The sequence below is a fragment of the Hippoglossus stenolepis genome, chromosome 5, assembly GCF_022539355.2.
Source record: "Hippoglossus stenolepis isolate QCI-W04-F060 chromosome 5, HSTE1.2, whole genome shotgun sequence".
Taxonomy (NCBI): Eukaryota; Metazoa; Chordata; class Actinopteri; order Pleuronectiformes; family Pleuronectidae; genus Hippoglossus; species Hippoglossus stenolepis.
In genome coordinates this window covers 18,501,044-18,527,719 of record NC_061487.1, presented here as the reverse complement: position 1 = coordinate 18,527,719, position 26,676 = coordinate 18,501,044, and the positions used below count along the sequence as shown (strand labels likewise).

Sequence of the window (26,676 nt, the reverse complement as noted above, 5' to 3'; positions counted from 1 at the left end):
CAAAGTTCCTGTTGAGGGTTTAGTCAACTAATATTTATTAACATGACATCCTGAGAAGACAGCCCAGGCGTAAGTAGCAGCAATAATGTAGTTAAACAAATACAGTAAGTGCTTCCTCTGGGGCCCACGAATCAAACAAGAGTGAACTTATAAAAATGGCAGGAAGGGATACAATGGAGGCAGCAAACAGCCCCAGACTGCCTGATACAAGCCCAAAGGTTGTTGAGGTCCTTAACAAGTCTAATGATGCAAAAAAAATAAAAAACAAAACAAGAACAATTAATGATAGAATAACTGCATGCAACTAGACACCAAGCAGGGCATGAAATCAAAACGTAAGGTTCCCTAGCTCATATACAAAGTCTAGTGTTTTATATCAAATGGAGACAGAAGGAAAATTGTGTGACCCTCTTTGCAAAGTTCATCAGTCACGGTCGAACGCTGAAGCGAGAGCCTTCTGGGAAATTACAGTGCAATGATTGAACAAGAACGAGAGGAACAAAAAATAAGAACAATTTACATTTTGCGTTAAAAAAAAAACAGCCTGTGTCTATGGCACAGCTCCATAGCTCTGGTTGTTTGGTTAGTGTTATTGAGTGTTGAAGCCAACATGTACAGCTCCCATTGCATCTGTGAATAAGCTTCCACTTCATTCCTGATGTGCACAGTACGCTATGTTGCATCGAGTGAATCCAATCAGGTCCATTGGGTGGGAAAGCAGAAATGTCCAAAGGCACTTTGGACACAGGTGGGAGGGTCCTCGTGAGCTCAGCTGCTCTGTCCACCGGCTCCTCGTACTTTCAAGCCTTTAGAGGTAAAAGTCAGTTTTCTCCATGATTCACAACCAACATTTCTATCCTCAGAGCTCGAGTTCTTATTGGACAAAGCCTCAGCAGATGAGTATAAATTGTGGCCCGAGTTACCAACGGGAACAATGGCATGGCATTCAAGCAACACAGTTCCATATAATCTATATGTGTGGACAGAAATAACGGCTATTAGCTGACTGACTGGTTCAGGTACGAATAATAAAGGGATAAGATGCAGATTTACAGCCTAAACACTTCAGATAAAACATGTTTGAGGGAAAAAAAAGGAAATCAGTTTACAGGTTCTGACTTGATAAGTGTAACATACACAACAGTCTTGTTGTGTCCCAAAGAGGTCATTGAATGACTTTCAGTAGTTTGTCTTCTTAATTTCTTTATTATAATGTGTAGACTTTGTATATTTTCACAACTTGGTGTTTATCCTCAAAATAACTTTTTGGCATCGGCAAGGCATAAACAACCAATATTTTCAAATTTCACTGACAATAAATTGAGGCATTTTAGTCAATTCAAATTTTTCCATCTCACTTCCACATGATCACTAACATTTAGCTCTTAACACGATGGCTATCAGTGTTGAAAAAAGACGTGCAATCGTAAGCAGGGGCCAAACAGAACTCCATTAGCTAAATGGATACAGGAACCATACGTGACTTCTTCACGTTCAGTCATCAGTATGTCTAATGTCTTCTGAAGTTGAGTCATGCAGGATATGAGAGTGACAATAACAAGGAAAGATAAAGAGACGTATCCTAAAGTTTAGAATTTATGGAATGAAAGGTCTGCATAGCATAATCCCTTAAATGAATGCAGGTGCACGACGAGCACATAAAACATAAACACGTCTTCTGAAAGACCGTCAGTGCATAAAAGAACATGGGGAAAAAACAAAAACCCACCTAAAGCTATGGCTTAGCTGCCAGATTACAAAGCAGACAATCAGTGTAAGAGGAGACGTACAGATGAACAGGTACAGACTGGTGACTCCGACCCCACATACCAATGCACAGCATGCGGGAGAGAATGTGAAGCGTAAACTGAAGGACAAAACACTGCTACACTTACATTTAACTTTCGTTTTCTGATTGCATGGGGCGGCTTTGCTTCCATCGCTCCCTGAGTTATGACTTCCACCATGAGACTCAACCTGAAACGGGTTTGCTCTTCAGCCACTGCTACCAGAACCTCCATTCCAGCACCTCTAAAGTGCTGTTTCACTTTGCATGAAGTAATACTGTTGGGCTCCTATTGAACCGATAGGAGAACGTGACTGGTTATTAATTGTTAATCTCTAACAAACGCACGAAAGTGATGGCTTCTGTCAAACAAAGTTAAATGCTTAGAGCTAAAAGCAAAAAGTATCCAGGGCAGCCTAAAAGTGAACACACGTAAAATGGAAAATATTCTTCCAACACAAACTATCCCTTTAAGACAGATATGGCCTGAAGACATGGTGTTTGCAATCATACCAAATGTACATATATACAGTAAAGTTCAAGTCAGTGTACAAAAGAGGTTATTGGACCCTTTCCGTGGAAAATGTTCAGATACTGACAAGAGGAAATCTCTGAGCAGCACATCATTAGGGTGACTGTCAAAGTTAGAGGTTTATGGAAGTGTGGTCTTCCGTGGTACAATGCCTACCTACGGTTTGGATCCTGAGGGGTCACAGAGATGGGCCAAGGTGTCAAGGTGTCTTCCTTGCATTTTAATTAAACAAACAGTACCAAATCAAATTACAACCTTTTTAAAAAACATGAAGTCGATTCAGTGCATTATTTTGCTTTGTCACTCCCAACCTTTGATCACATCTTCGTGGAGAGAAATTCAAGCTGGAATCCGGAGCTGTCATGATGTGCGTCTTGTCACTGTTATTTGTGATCACGGGTTCTTAACCCTCGTGAGGCCTCCTCAGTTCAACAGACAGTAGATGTGAGGAGAGCATTAAGGGAACAGCGCCTCAGGGCAGGCGGAGCGCTGTAAGGCTTCGAGGCGAATCCTCCGCCCGGAAAAGGGGAAATAAGAATATCCCTTATTGACGTAGATCCTGCTCGTGCCACACGGAGACTACACAGCTTATGTGGAAAAGGGTAGCTAATAAATAAAGGTTTTTAAAAACCGAATGTGGCATCATGAAGTAAGCAGTTCTTGTCATCAAAATAACTGATGGTCCAACTTTTTGTCAGTGTGCCTCAGATTCACACTGTAAGAGCAGATTCTATAAAGACCAGCGCATGTCTTCAAAGTCCACAGCCTCGCCCAAGTTTGTGTCCGACTCCAGGAGGCTCATGATCACGGCCATGGCGGCTTCGTCATTGCTAAGGCTACTAAGGCCTGGTCCAACTACACTGTCCAAATCCATCTGAGAATTCTCCCCTGAGGAGAGATGAAGAGGCGGAGGAACAAAAGACAAGGAGATAAGATGAGATAATCAAACATCATCATAAACCCAGTCTAGAAATAAGCTATAAAACACAAGCAGAAATCGAACCCATGAGTGTCTCTCCTCCAGAGAATGCAGCTCCCTGGGGCTCATCCTCTGGGCTGGACTTTCCTGCTATCTCCATATCTGCTGCCTCTCCATTTGGCACCTAGAGAGCGAAAGAGGAGAACATTACAGTCCCAGCAGCAACATGGCAGGAGTTTGGTCCTGAAGGAAAAAATAGGACGGAATCAAATCTGTGCTGGTTAAACGATGGCTTTCAACCTTTGGAGAAACCATAATTTTCAAGTAACTGTGCTTGCTTCACACTTCACAAGTCTACCTCTCACATTTCTTAATAAAAAATATTACAGATAACCTCAAAGGTCATAATTACAGATCAGTGGAGAAGTTTAAAATTGTAATCTTTAGGTTGACTGAAGGCTCACTCCCCATGAAAATTACACACAAGTGAGCATACTTAGTCATTTTTTTACTAAATATTCACATTTTGTACAATTTTGAAAATGGGAAAATAATTGCGTTGTGGAGTTCACCTCATGAATGACTGAGACAGATGCATCAATAAAAATATGCATGTATAGAAACTTACATTGTTGCTGTTTTGATTGTGAGTTTGTGGAGACTTATCCTGTGGTAAACTGAAGGGGCTGGCGTTACCACTGGAAGGGGATGAGTTCATCCTAAAGAGGCACAGACACAAATTAAAAGCTACAACAACCGTGGCAGTAAAAACTGTGAAACCAACCTCTGCTGTTTCGAGAACCCACCTGTTGAAATCCAGCAGCTCATTGGCAATCTGTGTCCCTATGCTTCCTGCATAAATCATACTCCCAGGGGTGGCGGAGATGCCTGGGATAATTGGAAGGGACTTCTTGCCATCTTCCAACAGAAACAAGAAGTTAAACATGACGGAACAGAAATGGTGCAGCCAAGGTATCGGATTACATCTCATTATGTTTCTTTTTCCATAATCCATTTCAACTGACCGTCAGAAGTCTTGCACGACTGTTCAGACTTGTTTCCCGACCGACTGGCTTGACTGTGATGGTGCAATGTCATTGGACGAGAAACCAGATAAAGCAGCAATGAATACGATTCTTTGTCGGGTACGAAGTTATTCAGGTAAGAAAGAATCAGATGGAAGCATATACTCACGATATGACTGTATTAGTTGACACTATGTATTCTACTTCTTTGGTCCAGGGATTTACAAAACTAAACCACTGACTTTGCAGAGTGACAAAAGAGCCACATTTTGTTTTGAACTTATAACAGTTTGTGTCGATTTTCTCTTTACTCCGCAGCACTATGGTGGAAAAACAGACAAATTAAAGGACTAAACAGAGGAAACAGCATCAGTATCACCTGCTTAGAGCAGAGAACAGAGGACATGAAATACAGGGAAGTTTGGCCACACAGAGACCTACTTAAATAAACATATTGTTTCAGTGGGGACAGAAACTTAACATGTGATGTACCTCAACACTGCTGCTATACTGTAAATAAACATCTGATCTGAATTGGTCTAAATAATTTTTAAAAAGTGTAGCTGTCAAAAAAGCTAACAAATGATCAAAGACAACAAGAACAAAGACGAACACCATGAGGGGACTGAAGAATGTATTTTACCTTTTCGATGTCTATCAGCTAAATGTGGTAAGTCGTCTTGGTGGAAGTACTCGTAGCATGATGTCCCAAGCAGTTCTTGGGGAAGATAACCAAGAAAGGTCGTAGCTCTGCAGAAAAAAAGCTAAGTTATCATGAGTTATACACACGTACTATGTTTTTAGAATTCTGTGTGCGCTCCCTTTGTTTCCCCTTTGACACCCAAAGTCTTTTATGTTAATAAGTATCAAAGAAATTTGAAATGTCACTGAAATATATTTGAAATGTGCATTGTAATCAAAGCCATGCACCAACCCCCCCACCACCCCCTAGTTGAATTGACTCTACCTTTGATCGACAAACGTGAATTTGCCATCCATGGCGTAGCGGGTGATGAACTCTGTGGGTTTGACTCTCACTTCTCCGTTAGCCTGGGGAGATGAGTGAGAGTGGATGCGTCCCACCGCCACCAGGCAGCTGAAGTCGGAGCTGTCCTGCTTGTCCGCCTCCCCCTCCCCCTCTGCTCCCAGCTGACTGGTGGGCCAGCTGCGCATGTAGCCGGTACAGTGAACTGTGCAGTACTTCTGCGACTCTGTAGGCGCATTAAGACACAAATCACATACATCAAACAAGACAAACACACAAAGACAAGATATAAGTACATCTATTCCTTTACACTGTAACTGTGAAACTGTTAACATTATACAGGCTGTTGTCCATTTAACAAAAGTAGTAGAAAGGGATTTCCTTGCCTTTCTTTTTGGAGGAGCTGGCCTGGAATTCCTTCTCCTCCACTTTGATAGAAACCTTGTTGTACTTCATGCGACAGAAGAAAGAGCGCCGAGCGCCGGAACACAACCGTGCTCCGCCGACTGGGAGGTAGGCCTGGACCTGCAGACCGGCTGGGGATAGGAAAGAAGTGTTAATGTGCTCCCTCTCACACACACACACACACACTTATCATAGGTCACTTATGGGGACTTTTAATTGAGTTATTAATTCTCTTGAGACTTACTTTAACCACAACTGTTACTTACCAAATCCTAACAGGAATCACTGACCCAGGAATCAGCTTTTTCCGCATTTGGGGGCACAGTTGTTGACAAGTTTTATTTTACTAACTGCTTTTTGGCCTGGAATTTGTCCCCAAAGGTAGCCTATGACAAACACGCAAACTTCTAGATTTGTGAAGACCCTCAGTGGACTCATAGCATTCCATAGCCCCTTACCCTAACCTTAAGCAACCGAACTAAATGCCTAAACTAAACCCTCACTCTAACCGAGAGCCAAATCTTACCATCAAAACAAGTCACAACCTTTAAACGGCCCTTTGAAGGTGTGTCCGAAAAGCTAAAATGCCGTCACACCTTATGGTCTAATGGTCAAACTGGTCCTCACAAAGTACACATATAGATACAACTGCTTTACTTTTAGCATCTATTAGCCGTTCACGGGGGTATAACTCAGAAGCTGACAGCTGCTCCTTCACTTTTCCCATGTCCTTAGGGTGTATGTAATCAAACAGGCTCTGTCCAATCAGCTCCGCCTAGAAGAAGAGAAGAAAAAACGCAGCTCGTCAAACAGAAGAAATTTCCCATGGTCAAAACCAGACTGCATCTAGAGCAAGTCCTGCTGACAAATAGCCAATTTAACAAAGTACAGTGACTGAACTGTTGACCCTGGAGCACACCAGATACTGCATAGAGCGAGCATTTTGAATTTAGCAATTAGGCAAATTTTGAATAAACCTAACAGATCTATCAGGATTACAAATGTACAATCAGAAGCATAATGAGCCATACACATTGGATACATGGATTACAAGCAATGGTTTTAATGCAAGTGTTTACATTAGTGCCAAGACAACACAACGCATCTGGTATGTCCGGGGTCTTCTCTGCAGATACAGTAACAAATGTAAAAGTGTTACCCGACTATAATTTAATATCTTCGTGACGGACTCTGAGACAAAAACAATTTTTCCACGATCACATCCCACTACAAACAGGAACCCATCTGCCGCCTGCACAACAAAGAAACACGGGGGGAGAATAGGAGGAGCTGATGAGATGACATGATCAAAACAAAGAGGCTACACTGAGCAAATATTACATTCATCTATTTACATTATATTTATTTGACATAGTTATTTAAGTAATAAGAAGCATTTTAAATAATCAATAAGAAAAGTGATTACAATTTAAATTAAATGTTATAAGTTATAATAAAAACATTATAAATACTATCCGCAGAAAAACAAAGCCAAAACATTTCCTTTTTTTTTAAAAAAATGCTTGTTTTTTGTATGTTTTGTACGTTTCTGATTAAAGCAACTCACAGTAAAGCCGGGGCGTTGCCAACTGCATAGGTTTGTAACCAATACATGGGTTAGGTTTGTAACCTATGCAGCTGTAACTGGCCAAAGTAATTATTTTAATATCAAATCATAATTCTCAGCCTCCATGATCACTGGTACCTTAAGAACAAGGTGTTTGAGCTCCTCATTAGGAAGGAATGATGGCTTATAGTTCGCTTCAGAAAAGGAACTTGCTGAACCTGAAAATACAGACACAGTCATGTCAGATGAATATGTTACCATCAGTAAATTGAGTTAAAGGAACATTCTTCTTCATTAAAACCTGGGTTTCTATGTTCAGAGTGTCAAGCCATCAATCCTAACCCTAACATACAACTCATTAAATGTCCTGTTGAGTGCATGAACATGGTCACAGGACTAAACCCCATTAACCACAACAGTCATGTCGTCAGGTCATCAGTTGTCTCTGTACCTTTGAGAGACTTGAGGTGCTGCACAGCCATTCTAAGCACAGTGAGTTTGTCCAGTTTGCGAGACATCGGGTTACAAGTCGGGATCATGGCTGATAGTTTGTCGATGAGGATGTTCATTTTGTCCCGTCTCCTCTTCTCAATTTGGCTGTGTGGTTCCCTGCAGACATATGAAATAAGAAAACCATTCAGAGGACTCGGAAATAAGAGTTTCCTGTTATGACTCTACAATCCATCTGGGAAATGTATCATACTCTATATTTGGAACTTCACAGTGGATGTTTTAAGCCTAAAGATAATATCATAAGAACATAGAAATGTTTTAGAAATGCAGTGTTGCCCAAAAAAACCTACCTGATACATTTCATTTTGACATGTTGGTCATCTCCATCCGACCTGTGGAGAAGAAAAACACACATTTGAATTGTTTACATGCTGAGCAACAACATGCAAATGTGTACTATCACAATAACAACAGGAGGGTTTTTAACTAGCACAACAGGACTGCAATTTATGATTTTAATTATTGATTAATCTCGTAATCAATTTATCTGTAAATTGACAACCAAAAGATGGGAGAAAGAAAGAAAACCAGCACGTCTTCGCATTTAGGAAGCTGGAATCAGAAAACATTTGATATTTTCCACTAGTTTGTCTTGAAAAAATCCCTAAGGAGATTAATCTTTTGAAAATAGTATCAAAACATTTAACATAATAGTGTTGTTGAACTTTTACTTGACGAATATTTTTCTCAGTCCACTAATCAATTGATTATCTCATTGTCCCAGCTCTACACACAGTACCCGTTATCGTCGTCTTCCATATCTGCATCAGGGATGGAAGCAGATTTTGAATCCCTGAGAAGAAGAAAAACAACAAAGTCAATTACAACCAGCACCAATTTAAGTGAGTGGATTGATGAGATTTTCTCGAAGTTCTAAACAGACTAAAACAAGTCACACTCAGACTCACTGGATGTCTATGCTGCCCTTGCGCTTCCGGGGCATCTCCATGCTCAAGGACACGCCGGCAGCTGAGGAAGCGGACATCAGGCTGGACAGAGACATAGAACTGCTTTGGTTTTCCTCGACCAGCAGGTCCTCTGAAACGCACAAAACACAATGAACTGCATCTGGTCACAAGGGACTGAATGTGTGTCTGAAAGTATGTTCCCACACTCTGCTGCATTTCACTGTGTCAGATGTATGTGGTCATATTAAAGGGTTCCCCAAAAACAACCACTGTAAAACTGCATTAACTCACAGACTGAGTCATGTTACTCCTTAAAAATGGCCACATACGAGTCTAAATTGTTCCGTTTACTGTGAGAAGCAAGAAATGAGAAGCTGGAACCTGACAAACTGTTGTAGTTTTCACTCTTTTGTTTGATAAGTGACTGGAACACAAAAAATTATCAAAATTATTATAGGTGCACAGGATTGGGTTCTTTGATTATTCTTTTATGCACTTGTATTTATCCAGTGAGGACCTTTAATATTCCAAAAATAGGTCGTCTTAAAGATAAGAAGAGCTGGCTTGTGGCTAAAAAAGGTAAAATGCTGAGATCTGCAGAGCATGAAGTCAATTCTTGGTGTGGTAAGTAAATCTTTAACTGAGCCTCCCTCTTGCTATACACGCACCCGTGGAGCAAATCCTCATAACCTTAACACAGCCAATAATCAGCCTACTTATTAACTCATAACTGGTTGTTCTGGTGTAACTGCTGCAATTGACTTATGGGAGCCTTGGCCTCTGTACACGCTTCAGTCACAAGTTTCTCTGACGCCAGCGCGGGGCTGGGCCGATGCTATCGTCCAGAGCAATGGCTGTCTCTAAAATAACATAGGAAAATATATTTATCACGAGCCGTGTCCTGATCTTGCATTTTTTGCCCCGATTCATATCTTTGAATATTTGTTACAAAGTGCAATCTCATAACCAATTTACTTAAATAATTATTAATAAGCATGTGTATCTGATACATTGAAAGACCACAGCTGCAACTCATTTTTATGAGCTTTTATGCCCAATATGGAAAGTCATTGATCAGAAGTCTGTCAGATTAAATCCATTGATATGAATGAAAGAGCATTTTGAACACCGACAACAGTGACATGAAGCAAAATGCAAAGATGACTCACTCGGTTGGATTTTTCGGCACTGCAGAAACATTAGTCATGGGTGTACGGCGGCGATTATACAGAGTGGAGGTTCTTCTCTCACAAACCATCTTTGACAAGTACTGACAGCAGCGAGCACACAAATCTTAAAACAGTCAAGTTTAATTTGGGCCTGTTATCTAGACGCTCGACTTTTGACCATTTATTTTAGAATAAGTATGTAATAAATATTTTTTGTCCAACCTACATCCAGAGTTATTCACATTACTGCGATATTTACCAGAGAAAAGCATGTGCATGGGTACTGACAAATTGGCTGTTTTTATGTTGATAATTTTCTGTTATCAAAAGACGTGTAGCTACCATGACTATGATTTATTCATGTTTCTCAGCAGAAGGTGAGATATGTATGTGAGAGACACAAAATGTGGCTCATATCCATGAAACCTATTTTTAACTCCGCTCCACCGACCTTGTGACCCAAATAGATCAGTAACAACCTGGGTTTTAATCCCACTCCCACTGTACAAATCTGATGGATTACAGGGTTAGAGCGAAGGCACCTAGATTACTGGACATCACGCCAAACACACGTCCCTCTGCCAACTCCCACAACTCCTCCGTCAAGCTCACGCGTTCATTAATTTGTCCATTCACTCAATCCTTCAATGAGTATCTGCTGATACTGCTGCACTCAAACACCCCCACGCTCTGAGGCTCTTCCTCACATTGTCACAGAGTAAAACGATCACAAAAAATGATTGGTGTTTTTTTTTCTTTTCAATTAAGTTTCTCAGTTGTATTTTAAATTATTTTGCAACCGGAGCCACAAAAAAAAGTTTAACTGCAGGAGTGTTTGTATCCTTGGATCTAATTACAAACTCATGTGCAAAACAGAAATAATCACAGATGTGGCTACAATAAAGGTTTGTCGAATTAAGTCATGAGCTTCCCTACTTCACATAAATGAAGTTAATCATAAACCCACAAACAAGATCTGAGCACAAAGGCTGCAGTCTTCCACTATTGGCAAATTAACAGACACGCAATCTGAATGTGGAAAAAGAGATCACTTGAATATTATGCTCATTAAGACATATTGTTGTAAACTTCTCACAGGAAACTAGACAAGAAAGTCTCAGTGAAAGGACCACTGGTTATCTTGACTTGGTATATGTTAATAAACGTGTCCTGTTTGTGGCGAACATTTGAATCCCTATAAAAATCACATTTTACAAGCATCAGTAGAATCAAACTTGAAAGGAATGTCATCTAAAGATGAACCCATTTTTTCAACAATTTTATTGATCAGTAGAAAATGTAGAAACCATTTTATTAAGCAATTCCAAACAAAAAGTTCAAACATTTATTTGTTCCCAGCTTTTCTTTGTTTACATGATAAAAAGCTGGATAACTTGGGGGTTTTAAACTGATGGCTGATTGAAAAAAAATAAGGAATATGACAAAATAACCCTGGACATTTTCTACCATTTTCAGACACTTAATAAACCAAATTATTGAATCAATTAACTAATAAATCAAAACAAACAGGTTATTATTTTCATAAGCAATTACTCTGTCTGAGCAGAAAATGCTTTTAAGTAACTGGAGCTTAAGTGACTGGAACTAGTGATAGTTTTATATTTTGGATTCAAATATGACCTCAATTATTAATTGCTTATCAAAATAGTTTGTTTAATTTCTGACAATTGACTAATTAATCTACAGTAAACCTAGTTTAGTCACCTAGTAAAAGCTCGTTTTTCTTGCCATCAAACAAATGTAATCTGTAATCTAATGAACCAGTTCGATGACAAGCTTGAGTCTGGTCTGTAAAACCGGTCTCAGGGGTGAATAAAGTTAGTTGTGCAGTTCGAGTCTTGCAGGTCAGAAGTTTAATATAGCCTTGACGATACATGATGATGGCCAGTGTGTATATCTAATAACAGTAATATAATCAAGCCTTTAATATAATCAAGCCTTTACATTTTTAAGTAAGTACACAGAGACACATATCTTATCAAGTATACTCAGCCATTGAAACAGAAAAGTGAAGAAAACTACATTCGAAGTGGGTTATTTACAAAACAGTGTTATTCAACTCATGCATAATCAGTTCAAGCACAGTCAGTTGTTGAACTCCAGTAATAATACTCCTCTGTTGATTCCATAAAGATAAAAAATACAACTGCTGTGTTGTGCGCATGTCTAAGAGGAGAACATTTGTTAAACACACAACTCATTCATATCAGGAATTCTTCAGGACCAAGTGGAGAGAGAGTCTTTGAGGAAGTCCTGACTGATAATAACAATCCTGATGTTTGACCTACATTCAACGGAAGCATCATGCAACACCACAGAGATGCAATGTGTAAACACCACCAGAAATACAACATGTCTTCATATTCTAGAACAACAACACCATCTTATTATGATTAGTCCTTTTATTGGCAGGGCTTGACATTTCCCTGGAAATGTGGTTTCCTGGAAAGCCTGCAGTGAACACTCCCTCGTGGCTCCGGAATTAAAAGCTCTTTCAAAGGCTTCAGACTAAATGGGACACCTTCTCATATACATGTTCAAGCATAACAATAAAAAAGGTGCGTAAACAACAGAGGGATTCTTGAGGAGCAAGGTTAAATAACAAGAGTCTGTTTAGTGAAGGGAAGTCGGTTTGAAGGCAGATTTATCGCAGTTTAAAGTGAATTGATGTTGAGTCAATAGATAATAGTAATAAATAAATAAATAAATAAATAAATAAATAAAACAGTAGAGTAAACGTAGAGTAAAGCCTGATCCGTCCTGGCTAACATCCGATCCTCGGTTCAGCGGGTTCATCCTCTGGGGCGAAGCAGCGAGCGGCCGCGGATCAGCTCGGGCCTGAACGCGAGCTAACGTCCCCGCTTGGTTTTCACAACGTGACACCGCTTCTTCCAGAAACCACGGACCACCCCCCCAGTTATGACAAACCACCCCGGGTGAGACACTATCACGGCGGGTCCAACTACCTCCGTCTCGGCCGTGTCGAGAAAGCCCCCCCACCACCGGTGAACAGGCCAAGCTACAGCGGCTAAGCTAACATTTGGTTCGGTCGCTCGGGTCAACGTTAGCACAAGCGACGCCGCAACACAAACACGTTTATTTCGCATTTTAATGACACTGCCACCCGTGACAACCCGAGATAACGATGTATGCGGACGTAACGCGGGGCTAAGGCGAGAAAGGGAACCGGGTCGGGTTGCACAGACGACGGGGAAGGCGAGTTTGTTCTACTGATCTACTGACCTACTTTTGGAAAAGCGCAAAGTTACGGTCAACCGGTGCAGAACACCCGGGTAAACACACCGCTGCACCCCGCTGCTTGACAGTAAATACACTCATAGTGCACACGTAGTATTACACGGTGTCAATGTTCAAAGTGGTAAAAACACAACTCGCGGTGTGTTTGAGTTACCTGCCGGTTCTCCGCCTCCCGCTCTGTCACCGCCACCAGCCGATGCATTCCTGGCCGACATGGCTGGAGCCGGTGCGCTGGGGCCCGGGACTCCGATGCATGGATGAGTGCGGTGGACTCGCTCCGGGACGCGGCTGTGCTGCCGGGGCAGGTCGTGTGGAGAGAGCCGAAGGGAGCTGGATGCCTGCGCCTTGTTGTTAATCGTCCTCCACGGAGAGAAGCAGAGCGGCGGCGGCTGCAGCGGTGGAAATGGGACAGTGTGGAGGTGGTGGAAGGGGGGGGGACGCGGAAGGCAGAGCGCAGTCTCCTCCTGTCGGTTCACCGGAGTCACCGCCGCTGCTGCGCTTCCCTCCACGGCCGCTGGAAAACAAGTCTCCCCCTCTTCCTCTTTCATTACTGTCAGTCTTACTCTGTATTCTCCCACATGTCACTGTGATCACGTCTGTCTTGTTCAGCCACAGTTAAGAAAACTACACTATTTCTGTGTAAATGTCCTGCATGGTAATGTTAAGGACCTGTTGGATGTTTTCTTATAATGTGAAAGGGATAACCATGCAGCTAAATGAATAGTGAATTCTTCTCATTAAGCAACTCTTCTTTTACCAAAACAGTGTCTGTTCTGAATTGGTGAAGGGTAATATTTAAGTCTGTGTATACAGGTCTTCATATTCTAGAACAACAACACCATCTCATAATGATTAATGCTTTTATTGGCACGGCTTGACATTTCCCTGGAAATGGGGTTTCCTGGAAAGCCTACAGCGAACACTCCCTCGTGGCTGCGGAATTAAAAGCTCTTTCAAAGGCTTCCGACCAAGTGGGACACCTTCTCATATACATGTTCAAACAGCAACTCTTCTTTTACCAAAACATTGTCTGTTCTGAATTGGTGAAGGGTAATATTTAAGTCTGTGTATACAGGTGAATGTACATATATGTATGTTTATTTTTTTACATTGATGAAAGAATAGATTTAAACAGATTAACATGTATTTATCTACCTGCGCTGACAGGCAACTGACTTTTCTGGGTCAAAGTTTCAAGTGGTTGTCCTTGTAATACCCATCTTGGCCACAAGTGGCTGAAGTGTATCACTACACTGGACTAGAAAGGATTAAAAGTATTCTATCTCAGTTTAGATAATAGCCTTTTTATTTATATTGAATAAACCACATTATTAGGTTGTTGTTGTTGTTGTTTGCTGTCTTTGTTGTAATTTACCACCTTTATGTTCAATGGCTGTATTTTTAGTTGGTGTCATTAGATGTGCACATACAGACACCTACAACTATAAGATCCTTATATAAGTCCCACAGTAAAGACTGCACTGGACAGACGTCAGCCTTGTTTAGAGTTTATTCATTTGTGTTTCTCTGCACAATCACATTATGGACTCATGTGTCACCTCCTCATTCCAAACACTAGATGGCAGACATGACTTATTCAGAAACAAGATTCCAAGTTCTTTTTGTAAATCTCCTGATTCATATTCAGGTAATTATCACAGGTAATAAAGTCAAAAAGTTACTTTCAAACAGCTGCTGAATTCACCGTCACTTTTTTAAATTCTAATTATACAATTATAGGTAAGTATTAATGTTGAGAGTTATATCTGCAGGTATTTGTTTATAGATTTTCCTGCTTCTGTTTGGGATTTGTCATTGTAATTCATAATTTTACTTATTTATGAATTCCAAAAACTAATGTTCATTACGTAATGCACCACCAAACAACTCAAAAAAGCTGTTAGACATTGTGAAACAGCAACATGGAGGAGCTGGCAGAGAGTGTGAGCGTAAACCTGGAACTTGATGGCTCTGTCTTGGGTTTCACCTGCTCACATGTTACACCACAGCCGCCCAGCTCCTCCATGCGACTTGTCAAGCTTGTGCATATTTAATTGTTTGTCCACCGGGCTGCTATCAGATGAACCTAAGTAGGTGAAGGGGTGGTGCTGCATGGGGAGGTGATGATGATGATGATGACGATAAAGATGATGATGTGTTGGATGAGGGGCTGGGTTTTGGAAAACCAGCTACACCTGCCCCTCCTCACCAGTGATGGATGAGTTATGAGATGGAGAGGAGATCTGAGCGGATCTTTCAGTTCAGCTGCAAACAACGGGGTCTCATAATGCCCAGAGATTAAAAAGTGGATGCTACACTTTTATTTTTTTCTTCCTTATGTATCAGTCTTGGATGGATCTTTTGGAGATTAATGTTCCAGAGGCTCTGACCGAACGGCACTTTGGAAGGAGGAGTACTTCAACACCATCTCTGAATCAGCTCTGAAAAGCGGACAAAGTCTGTGTTACCTCTGAGGGACCCTTGGCACCACTCTGAGGTGGAGCCAGCCGCCGGTGCCACAAACTCAGGGAGGATGGAAAAAGGCTTCTAGTGGATTTTCATTTTATTTTCTCACAACAAAGTGTGCCAGCGAGGTATCAAGACGCTGTTTTGAGACAAAGGTGGAGAGACAAGAGAGAAGATCCAGGGAAAAATGCCTTTTGGTGGGTTGACAGGTTTGAAGGAGCAGGTGTTGAAGCCTGGGAAGGAGGAGGTGAAGAGCACTGTGGGCGACTCTCTGGGAAAACTGCAAAGGTGAGTGGGTTTATGTGGAGAGTGGTGCGAGGGATGTTTGATCCACACCCCACAGTTTTTTAGAAGATATTGTTAGACTGCATGTAATAAGCTTAGGCTTTTCACTCATTGTCCGTATATTACATTCACAGCGGAGATTAAAACAAGATTGTTCAACTATACGAGAGCAGAAATACCTAGTGTCACAGAGCCTGGAGGCGAGCCCATTAAGCCCAGCGTGTTCTCAGAGATCCTGACGATAAATAAATATTTGATTCTTGTGCTTGCCAGGCAATCCCTGTGATGCAATCAGAGATTTTATTTTAAGACATTGATACATATTTCATATCCGATGCATATTTCACAGTAGGACGTGTGTGTGCTGGAGGTGGGAGCTTCCATATAGAAGGAAATTTAAAGAGATAAAACACTTAGATGGCAATTGCCTGGAAGATGAGTTTTGTGTGTGTGGCATTAATATGTATGTGTTCTGTCATCATGTAGAAATACAGTAATCCATTATGAAGAAGTGAAACATAAGAAGAAATGAATAATAATAATAATGATAATAATAATAATGTTATAAAAATGTGCCCATCATTTCGGATTTTCTAAATATAACCGTGAGTTTTTTTACTCCTGGGTAAATTATTTTGTATTGACGCCAAAAGATAAAAGTGGTTTTAGTGGATCACAACACGAGACAGAATTAAATACGATTGAATTAATTCTTAATTAATCCACCAGTTTACAACATATTTACAGCCTGATCACATGAAGTCAGTGACCAGACAGTCGCTGTCAACACTTCTTTGCTGCTTTTTGAAAATATCATCTTCTGTTTTTAACAATTTATGATTACTACACCCTTTCTTTGAGAGTAAGTGTAATGCATATTATCTCTGAAAGGATTTTTCATTTTAAATATATCAATGTTCGCTGCAGCTGTTTACGTGCTGTTCTACAGGTGACATCGACCAACAGTGCTGTTCATTCAAAGACAAAGGAAATAGATAAAGTGTCCATTATCAGGTCCATGTCAAATAAAAGTCAAATGTCGCTGAAGCCTTTTTAGATGCATGACTAATTTGACTATAAGACAGACTATTTTTTTCACCCATTGCTTTTATAACTGACATTGTTTTTAAAATCTTGTGCTCTTTTAAATCATGAATATTTACTTTTCCAATACATTAGTGGATAATACATTAAATTGCACAACAAGCCAGTTGTCACTTCTGTAACCACTGGTTGCTCATCAAATACTGAGGTGAAAAAGGGAGGATTTCAGTGCTTGATAACAAAGAACTGCTCCCAGTTTCTTGCTAATATCTGTCCTGGTGGGGATGAACTGCATAAGAGATCTTCTGCAGGAGGATGAGAGCATTGGAGCAGGGAGACAGTAAAAGAGATGGGTTTTTGGTTGTGGAGCAGGTGCTGAAAGCAACCTGATCATAGCAGATCTGTGACCCTTTACCTCGTGTGTCGTGGCCTCACCTCCTGCCCTCTGCAAGAGAGTGCAGAGACTTGTGTTACTGTGCTGTTTTGTTGCCAAAAGCAACAGGACACGACATTATCAGGTGAATAATGCAGAAATCCTTACATGACTTGCAGCCAAATTCATATATCATAGAATTTAGGCACAGAGGACACTGGCATTTGATGAATGATGTGCATAAGAAATACATATTTTTACTTCAGGATACTCAGATAACAAATACTGTGTTCCCTGCTATTTGCTCCTTAGGAAAATAGATGGTAGCAATGTAGAAGAAGAGGACAACATTGAGCTGACAGAGGATGGGCGTCCAGTGGCATATGCACCACTTCCTGCCCCGCTGGTGGACTGCAGCTGTGGCGGTCTCCCTAAACGATACATCATCGCCATCCTCAGCGGCCTGGGCTTCTGCATCTCCTTTGGCATTCGGTGCAATCTTGGTGTGGCCATCGTGGAGATGGTGAACAACAACACTGTCTATATCAATGGGACTCCAGTGCTTCAGGTATATGGGGCTCTTTCACAGGACCCTTTGGTTTTGAGTTTTGAAGACATTTTACAATGAGTGACAGTCTGGCCTTCACAGACTAAATTGTAGGTTACTTAAAATAAAATAACTCTTTTTGGGGTGTATCTTGGTCACTTACAGGTATTAAACTAGAACTGTTCTCAGTGGAGCACTTACCTCCGCCAAGGCCCAACAGTCCCCATAAATTCTATCAAGCTGCACCAAATCACACACACCTATAGAAATTAGTCCCCTAAGATCCATGGATTGTTTCCTGGGAAACCGGAACATTTTGAAAAATGCCAGATTTCCCTAGTTCCTGGATCCGCCCCCTGATCTAGATCCACACCAAAAATGTAGTGGGTCCGTTCCTTTTGTATTGAATTGAGAAACTGTGTTTTGTTGATTATGAGTTCAACATTGCATTTTTAAGTCACATATTTTCATCTTTTAAATTCTTCATCTTCCTCTATAAGACATTTTCTCTCTCCTTCTCCAGATGGCTCAGTTCAACTGGGACCCAGAGACAGTGGGGCTGATCCACGGCTCCTTCTTCTGGGGCTACATCGTCACTCAAATCCCTGGTGGCTTCATCTCCAACAAGCTCTTTGCCAACAGGTCACTCACTGGCTTCACGACTGTTTGTGATTTCACTGTAGCACTGTACACTCAGTTTTACCAACTAAAGAGACTGTTTGACAGAAAAAAACAAGTTATTTTGTGATGATGATGATGATTGGACTCCGGGTTCTTGTGAGTGAGGTTTTTCTCTTTTGTCTGACACATTCTGAACAGAGGATTACATCTATAAAACAAATTGTTGTTGGTTGCCTCAGATACAGTGCAGAGGAAAGTGATGATGTTGATATTGAAACAGTTTGATAAGTGTGAGGGGTGCAGAGTCAGATGATGCTTTAAGTCATGGTCACCACAGGCCCTGATCATATGTTAAGAAATGATCACAGCAAAGGTCTATAAAACCAAATAAAGGTTTTTCGGGGGGGAGCACCTGCTCAGCCCTCGCAGTTAAAGGGTTAAAGCTGTACGGTGTGGTGAGCGGTGCTGATGGAGCAGATAGCGGTCCTGTAATAAAAGCTTCACAGGAAAAGAGGACACGCCACTGACAGAGTTAATAATGAAAGATCCTACCTCTGATTTCTCTCGGCAACACCAGCCACTGGAATATTACAAGTGTCACTTACACACTGTTTTGGAAAAAGAGAAGGACGGGGGGATGAGGTGAAGGAGAAAAGAGAAGGGAGCTAAGTAGCACGGCGGTGATGAAGCAGAAACTTGGGGATTGAAAGGGATGTCTTTATCTCAGCCGGTGACCGGGAGAGGGATGAGACGTGTCTCATTGTGAGGCCGACTGTCAGATGTGTGGAGATATACAGGATCCCAATATCACATATCTCTCAGACACTGGGTAGCATGTGTTGTTGTGTTTTTACCTGTTTTACCATCACAATACAGTTAAGGCACTAAATCATCGTTGCAGGAGTGTGTAATATCTTAAATGAGTTGAGAAATTAAATATTAAAACAGATAATTTCTCATAAATTTCCTGGAACTAAAAAAGAATTTTGACTTTTTAGTTGCATCTGCTAACATGGATGAGGCAGGATATATGATATTTACTAAAGCCAGCCACCAGGGGGTGATCAAGACACTTTGGCTTCGCTTCTTGGGTGTCATCATGTCGTCCATCCTTGTATAGGCTACCGTCTGTGGGAAAAAATGCTTAATCACTTTTCTAAAAGTCAGATAATATCATATTTGCAGGGTAAATACGTAGCTGAACCCAGTAAGCCATGATCTTGCTAGCTTAGCATAAAGAATTGTAGACTGTCTGAATGTGATATAATCCAACTATCAAAATTCACAATTTTTCTCATTCAAACAACAAAAAGTTGGCTAATTACTGTCTTAGGCTAATATGGGGGTTACAAAAAATTGTCTTTCTTAGACTTTTAGTTCATATTAAACAATGACATATAATGTTATCAATAAATAACCTGTAGAAGAACCTGAACAGAGCCATGCTAGCTCTTTCCTTCTCTTTACGCTAAGCTAAACTAAGCTAACAACCCTTTTCTGTCGTGACTAAGCATGATTCCAATAACTATTCTTGTATTCTGTGAGTGATACATGTGAACGTTGATGTTTCAAGCTCTTCTCTTTTTTGCACCAAATGTTTTGCTACAGGGTGTTTGGGGCGGCCATTTTCCTGACCTCAGTGCTGAATATGTTTATTCCATCAGCAGCAAGGACTCACTACGGCTGCGTCATGTTTGTCCGCATCCTGCAGGGCTTAGTGGAGGTAAGACAAAAATGTTGGAGGCAAATAAAGGAGAATGACAACTGGGTCACTAAAACAATGGTTAAAAATTTGGGGAAATATGTACATTTATTTTTGTGGTGAGAAAAAAAAACAACATTCACAACTGTAGGATAAATACAAAGCTATCACCACTAGTTAGCTTATCTTAGCATAAACACTGAACACGGTCCCATCCAAAGTTCATAAAATCTACACAGCTAAATCTCTAGAGCTTATATACAGCAACATGTTTTCTCATTTAACATATTTAGAACAAGTGTTTCCCAAAATGTAGACTACATATGGCAGATAAATCCCAGGCTTCACCCCAAGTCAAGCTTAACTTTGACCTTTGTCATCTTCCACGCCATGTCCCTCCTACAGGGTGTCACCTACCCAGCATGCCATGGGATGTGGTCCAAATGGGCGCCACCTCTTGAGCGGAGTCGACTGGCCACCACTTCATTCTGTGGTGAGTGATACTTCTGTTTCTTCCTCTTATAAAAATGCTCCAGAAAACACTACGAACCAACTGCAACAGTATTTTGCTCTAATAAAAAAACCTGTTCAGTTCACACAACTTTATAAGTGGGGCTGGTCAGTAAATGAACATGAGAAGGAGCTTATTTGATTTTGGGGGGTATTTTACACCATTGCCATGACAAACCATGCATCAAAACCTTCTTAAATTGACATTAATTGAACATAGCTAACCATGCGTACTCTGAATGAGGGTCTCCATCTTTTCCCCTGTGCGTTGCTTACTCAATGCACCTAATGCACCCTCCCTGCCTCCTGCTGTATTCAAACAGCAGCATTCATGACTCTGTCAGTTAATAGAAAACACATTAAAACAGCGTCTCTGTCAAGGAGGTGCCAATGGCTCATTTCAACGCAGTAACACTGAAGTAGTCACGAAATGTAATGTATTGATTCATGTACATGAGCTTTTATTTGTTTCGTGACAGTAAATAATGAAAACAGTGTCATTCAAATCTTTTTTTGGGTCACTCACAGGATTTAGGGTTCGTGAAATATTGTGATCTGACTGAAAAGGTTTACAGAGATTTGAGATACGCTGTTTATTTCAGACACATTTTCACTCTACAGTTTCGATTGAATTCGCTACAATCACATTACGTTAATTTCAGTTGTTTATGAAATGCAAAGCTGTGAAAAGGAAATATAAACAAGAGACATCATCATTTTTAGTCTGACATTTTTGTCCTTTGTTCCCAGGATCCTATGCGGGAGCAGTGATCGCCATGCCTTTAGCTGGAGTGCTCGTTCAGTACGTTGGCTGGTCTTCGGTCTTTTACATCTATGGTAAGAGGGATCTGTTAACACACACATTAAAGAGGCAAAGGTCCAAAGAATAAAGAGTCCAGAGTCATAATAGTTCAGAGTCATGGCAACCTTTCAGGGTATATCTAATTCAGTTGGTAGCACTTCTTAGTAATCTTAATCATTCCTTGTAAATGGTCAGTAAGTCTAAGTAAATGTTTTCTTTTTAATTTTTAATAACTCAGGTTGTTTCACATATAAGTTGTAAGCCTTTAATAAAATACAATTTTCCATCGGCTGGAAAAACCTTTAAGGAATCTGGACAAAATTACATTCAGTAAATACTTTATCACATTTATATTTGATGCTTATTTGAGAAAAAGTATTTGCCAGAGGAGCTCGAGTTTGATTTATAACTTATTTATAAAGCCTCCCTAAGCCATTAAGAAAGCTATACACCATATATGTTCACGTTGATTAAATACCCTGGATGTTGGTTCATGACATCTTGATCCCTGGCTCATGTTGCTCTGTGGCAGTTACACTTAGTCTGCTCTGCACAATAACTGTTATCTGAATTGCTTTTGAGTTTGATTAAACGGATTAACACTCACACAAAATTCATACCTCGCCAAACGTGTTTTAATAAAAAATCTACTCTGCTTCTGCTGTGATACAATCTCTTGATTTATTGATGTGAATTAGCATTTTCCTGTCTGGGGCTCCGTGACTCATACCTTACTCATTTAATTTTAATAATGAAAGTTCTAGCGGTCCACAGAGGGTCTGGGGTTGTTTTAATTAGTCTGTCCTGGCCTCAAGCTGCTCGGCAACACTTTACAGAGCCGTCACTACAAAGATATGCATCTATTAGTGCACATGTATAAATTCATCTGCTCTGTTGTCACGATCTTTTCATGAAAAGGAGTTTTTGGGATCCTGTGGTACATACTGTGGCTCCTGCTGGCGTACGGAAGTCCTGCTGAACATCCCACAATCACTGACGAGGAGAGGAGGTACATCGAGACGACCATCGGTGAAACAATCCACCAACTGAGTGCAACTGAGGTTTGTATATACAATGTTGGACGGTGCATTTCCACTTGACACACTGCATCAATGACACGCGCTGATTTCTGTCTGTCAATCACAGAAATTCAAGACTCCATGGCGTCGTTTCTTCACCTCCATGCCCGTCTACGCCATCATCGTGGCCAACTTCTGCCGCAGCTGGACCTTCTACCTGCTCCTCATCAGCCAGCCGGCTTACTTTGAGGAAGTTTTCGGTTTTCCCATCAGCAAGGTTGGTCTTGCAGTGTCGCCACAGTAATTCCACCGTCAGTGAGAAACATCCATGATGACAGATTGGTCGTCACATTCATCTTGTTCCGTCCTGAATGTGTGACCTGTCGACAGGTGGGGATCCTGTCTGCTGTCCCCCACATGGTGATGACAATTGTGGTCCCTATCGGGGGTCAGCTGGCTGACTTCTTACGCACCAACAAAATCATGTCCACCACAAATGTGAGAAAACTCATGAACTGTGGAGGTACGTGATGGTAAACTAGAGGCAAAGCATTCTTTCATTCTTAACACTGGAAATTCATGACTTGACGGGCCGCTGTCTCCTCTCCTTTGCTACATATTTTTCATTAAATGTTTTTTTAATCAAAAAAATGGCAGTACAGTGTATAAAGATAAATACAACATGTTTCCATTGTAAATGAGTCAAGCAGAAACTATGTAGGACACTTTTAAACCTCAGACTCACTGCTTACAAACGCTTACATGCACATTTTGTCTCTTTTACGCACTAATCTCCTCCATCGTCTGGTCCTGTGTTTCCACAGGTTTCGGGATGGAGGCCACTCTGCTGCTGGTGGTTGGGTTTTCTCACACCCGAGGAGTCGCCATCTCCTTCCTCGTTCTGGCTGTGGGCTTCAGTGGATTTGCCATCTCAGGTATTACAACATCTGCAAACAAAGATAAATCTGTGCCTCATCGGAAATTAAAAGTTTTCAGTTTGACTCCAAACAGAACTAAAGAAATTAGGGTTTTGCTTGAAACTTGAGAAATTTGGAAACACTCAGATGCACAGGAGGTTGCAGGAATGCTTTATTTATGTTCTGTCATTTTATCTGTCTATTTGATTATGAAAGAATCAAACATTTTAATTTAGTATCTTTTCTTTGGATGTAACGCTGTCTACATGCCTCATCCTTCCGAACCTTCTCACTGGCCTCTCTTCTGAATATTTTATAGATTTACAAATAGAAACGTGCAGGTGGAACTGAACCATATTCAGTTTTACAAAATACAGAAATCCATTAAAAAATTTTTTTTTTTCACATTAATCAAACACTGTCTTGTGTGCTCTGTGTTTAGGTTTTAATGTCAATCATCTGGATATTGCTCCTCGCTATGCCAGCATCCTGATGGGTATTTCTAACGGTGTGGGAACCCTCTCTGGGATGGTGTGTCCCCTGATTGTTGGAGCTTTGACTAAACACAAGGTACAAATGATTCTCAACACTTTTACTACACTATGTAATATTTTAACATGTGTTTATTAGTTGTTTGCTCGTATTTTGACTGCAACTGAATATGTTTTTACATAGGTCAGTTGTTCATCTCATATTCTTCTTAATTTCATATTCTGTTGGAATTCTTTTATGTATTATTAATTATTGTGTGTTTGGTCTGTGTATTAAAAAAACATCCGAGACTGAAACTGTGTCCTTCCCTTAGATTTCCCTCATTACATGTTTAAAATATACATCAAAATATATCATGCTTGCTTCTTGGTTCTATACGTAACTTGCATCTATAATTAATAGAGCTGTGACATTTATTATACACACTGCAGCTGTAGTATTTCCAATGCCATGAGTAATTCAGAGGCTTTGCAGCGCTCAGCCTCAGTGCTGTATCATCATAAGATCACTGACTCCATTCATCTCCCCCACAGACTCGTCTGGAGTGGCAGAATGTCTTTGTTATTGCGTCCATGGTGCATTACACAGGGGTCATCTTCTATGCTATCTTTGCTTCGGGAGAGCAGCAGGTCTGGGCCAACCCCGAGAGCACAAGTGAGGAAAAATGTGGCATAATTGATGAAGACGAGCTGGCTGAGGAGACAGAGCTCCAAAGCGATAACACGATGGCCCCCAAAATGAGTTATGGCACAACAGACAATTCATCCGGCCGAAAGCATGGCTGGAAAAAGAAGAGAGGTGTGACCATGCAAGAGGAGGAGGAACATTGCGGGAATGGGGACTTCCAGGACGGGTACCAGTGAGCCTGGACTTCCTGAGCACTGAAATCTGGTCACAGAGGAATTTCCCACCTGTGGAAATGTCAGAAACATCGTTGAAGAAGCAAGAGAAGCAGCATCAAACGCACCTCAAGACTGCTCTGTTTCAGTTTTTTTGGGGGGGGGGGGTCAATGTAGCATTTTAACTGTAAAGTACAACAATCCACAATCTGTAGAAAACAATCATATGGGAACAGAACAATTAGAAGGGCAGGCAGTGGAGCACATACCTCTGCCAAGGCCGACAGTCTCCTTAAATCCAATCAAGCTGTGTTGAACTGCACACACTCATAGACATCAATCCCCTTAATATGCCAGACTTTAAACATTCATGCATTAGTACCTGGGAAATAAGTGAAAATGTAAAAAAAAATCTTGCAATTTTCAAGAACTTGATCAAATATTCCTTTGTCTGGATCCAGGACAAAATTATATGGGTTCTTTCTTGGCCCACGTCCCATCCTTCCTCCAAGTTTCATGGAAATCTGTCTTTTAGTTTATTGTTGACAACCAACCAACAAACAAACAGGCAGACAGGGGTGAAAATGTAAACAATTAAAATGCTGAAATCTAACATAATCTTATTAGAAGCCTACTTGAGCAAAATAAGAAAGAAACATCTACAAATACATGATGAAATCAGAAGTTGAACATTAAATCCAATTCTACATATTTTTTAGACAAGTATTCTTAGTAATATACTAAAGAAATGACATCAAACATCCAAACATCCATTGAGCAGCGGCTTCAAACCAGACTTGACTTCCACCTCCCGCCTGTGCTGATCGTTCTCCGCCTGTGCAAACGCTGACTGGACCTTATGTAGCTTTCTTTGAAACATGTGAATAGTTTTTGACATTCTTCATGTCGGCTATGCAATGTAAATGTAATAATGGGTTTGACAGCAGACCACAGTGTTAATGTAATGAGCCTTCTTGTTTGTTTGTTTTTTGCTCGTATGTATTTTGCTGCTGCTGAATGATTACAGTCTGTCACCGCTGCGCTCGCCTCCCTTTGTCCGGGCGGATCTCAGTTCTCCATCCATTTGTGAGGCGCGTCTTCCAGCATTATATCAGCTCCATTATTTATAGTGTTCTGAGCTCATAATGGGCTGAAATGGATGGTGACATAACTCTGTGAAGCTTTTAGTGTAACTCTATTTATTCTTTTGGTGTTTGTCTTTTTTGCAACCTCTCAATGTTTGATACATGGAGACCCAGATTGTTTCCAAAAAACGACGGAGGCTGATGTTCCACTTTGATCATAGAAGAGTAAAGAAATTCACACTCATTCTTCCTCAGCACTGCTAATCATGAGACAGTAAAGTATGATCATATTGTTTGAGGGGGCTTGGATTTGATTTGCACTTTACTTGAACACACCAGAGATGTAATGAACAACATTTCTATTCTGTATGCAGAATGTTTTAGAAACATAAAATCCATAAAGAGCGTCAAGGTCCTGGATTTTTCATGTTACTTGGTGTATTCAAAAAAATATATATAAATGATTTATCATCAAATGACAAATTGTGCTGTTGATGTAAGGGGAACTTATTTTCTTGATTTTCTGCTTCTCTTCACTTCTCTGAGACACTTTGTGCATGAAGAGACATCTGTGTCTATAACAAGTGCATATTGTACATATAGGCACATATAACTATCAACTAGTCCCCTTGAAATAACAGTGAAACACCACACCACTGACTTCAGACCGGGTTTTTAATGGTTCAATCGCTTTCCACTGCCTTAAGTTAGTATTGCACCAACAATGCTACTGACCAAACTTCCCATATTCCGGTTCATAATTTCAGTTAGTGTTACTACTTGAAACGTTTTAAATGCTCTAATGTTAAGAAAAGGTCTCACTTTCCTCTAACGCCCATTGCTGCAGCTCCTCTTTTCAGCCTCTGTCTGAAACATGTCACATGAC

At 40.7% G+C, this 26,676-nt stretch overlaps 2 protein-coding genes across 3 annotated transcripts; one reads left to right on the top strand and one right to left on the bottom strand.

The window, feature by feature from the left end:
• Nucleotides 1-11: 11 nt before the first annotated feature.
• On the bottom strand, nucleotides 12-13,574 carry arntl2 (aryl hydrocarbon receptor nuclear translocator-like 2). 2 transcript variants are annotated; one of them, XM_035157947.2, is made up of 17 exons: nucleotides 13,243-13,574; nucleotides 8,641-8,770; nucleotides 8,472-8,525; nucleotides 8,023-8,064; nucleotides 7,671-7,828; nucleotides 7,358-7,437; nucleotides 6,812-6,904; nucleotides 6,310-6,427; nucleotides 5,634-5,783; nucleotides 5,230-5,473; nucleotides 4,906-5,012; nucleotides 4,432-4,582; nucleotides 4,263-4,315; nucleotides 4,044-4,155; nucleotides 3,866-3,956; nucleotides 3,322-3,421; nucleotides 12-3,206 (listed from the first exon to the last, which is right to left on the bottom strand). In XM_035157947.2, the coding sequence occupies exons 1-17, from the start codon at nucleotides 13,301-13,303 to the stop codon at nucleotides 3,049-3,051; spliced, it is 1,902 nt and encodes a 633-aa protein (XP_035013838.1). In that variant the 5' UTR covers nucleotides 13,304-13,574; the 3' UTR covers nucleotides 12-3,048. The 2 variants fall into 2 exon arrangements, with proteins under 2 accessions (XP_035013838.1, XP_035013839.1); XM_035157948.2 differs by lacking the exon at nucleotides 6,812-6,904.
• Nucleotides 13,575-15,221: 1,647 nt separating this feature from the next.
• Nucleotides 15,222-26,273, top strand: slc17a8 (solute carrier family 17 member 8). The gene is made up of 12 exons (XM_035157093.2): nucleotides 15,222-15,842; nucleotides 17,569-17,824; nucleotides 18,327-18,445; nucleotides 20,033-20,147; nucleotides 20,532-20,619; nucleotides 21,387-21,473; nucleotides 22,357-22,499; nucleotides 22,585-22,734; nucleotides 22,848-22,980; nucleotides 23,282-23,392; nucleotides 23,817-23,944; nucleotides 24,400-26,273. The coding sequence occupies exons 1-12, from the start codon at nucleotides 15,742-15,744 to the stop codon at nucleotides 24,727-24,729; spliced, it is 1,761 nt and encodes a 586-aa protein (XP_035012984.1). The 5' UTR covers nucleotides 15,222-15,741; the 3' UTR covers nucleotides 24,730-26,273.
• The last annotated feature ends 403 nt before the right edge of the window (nucleotides 26,274-26,676 follow it).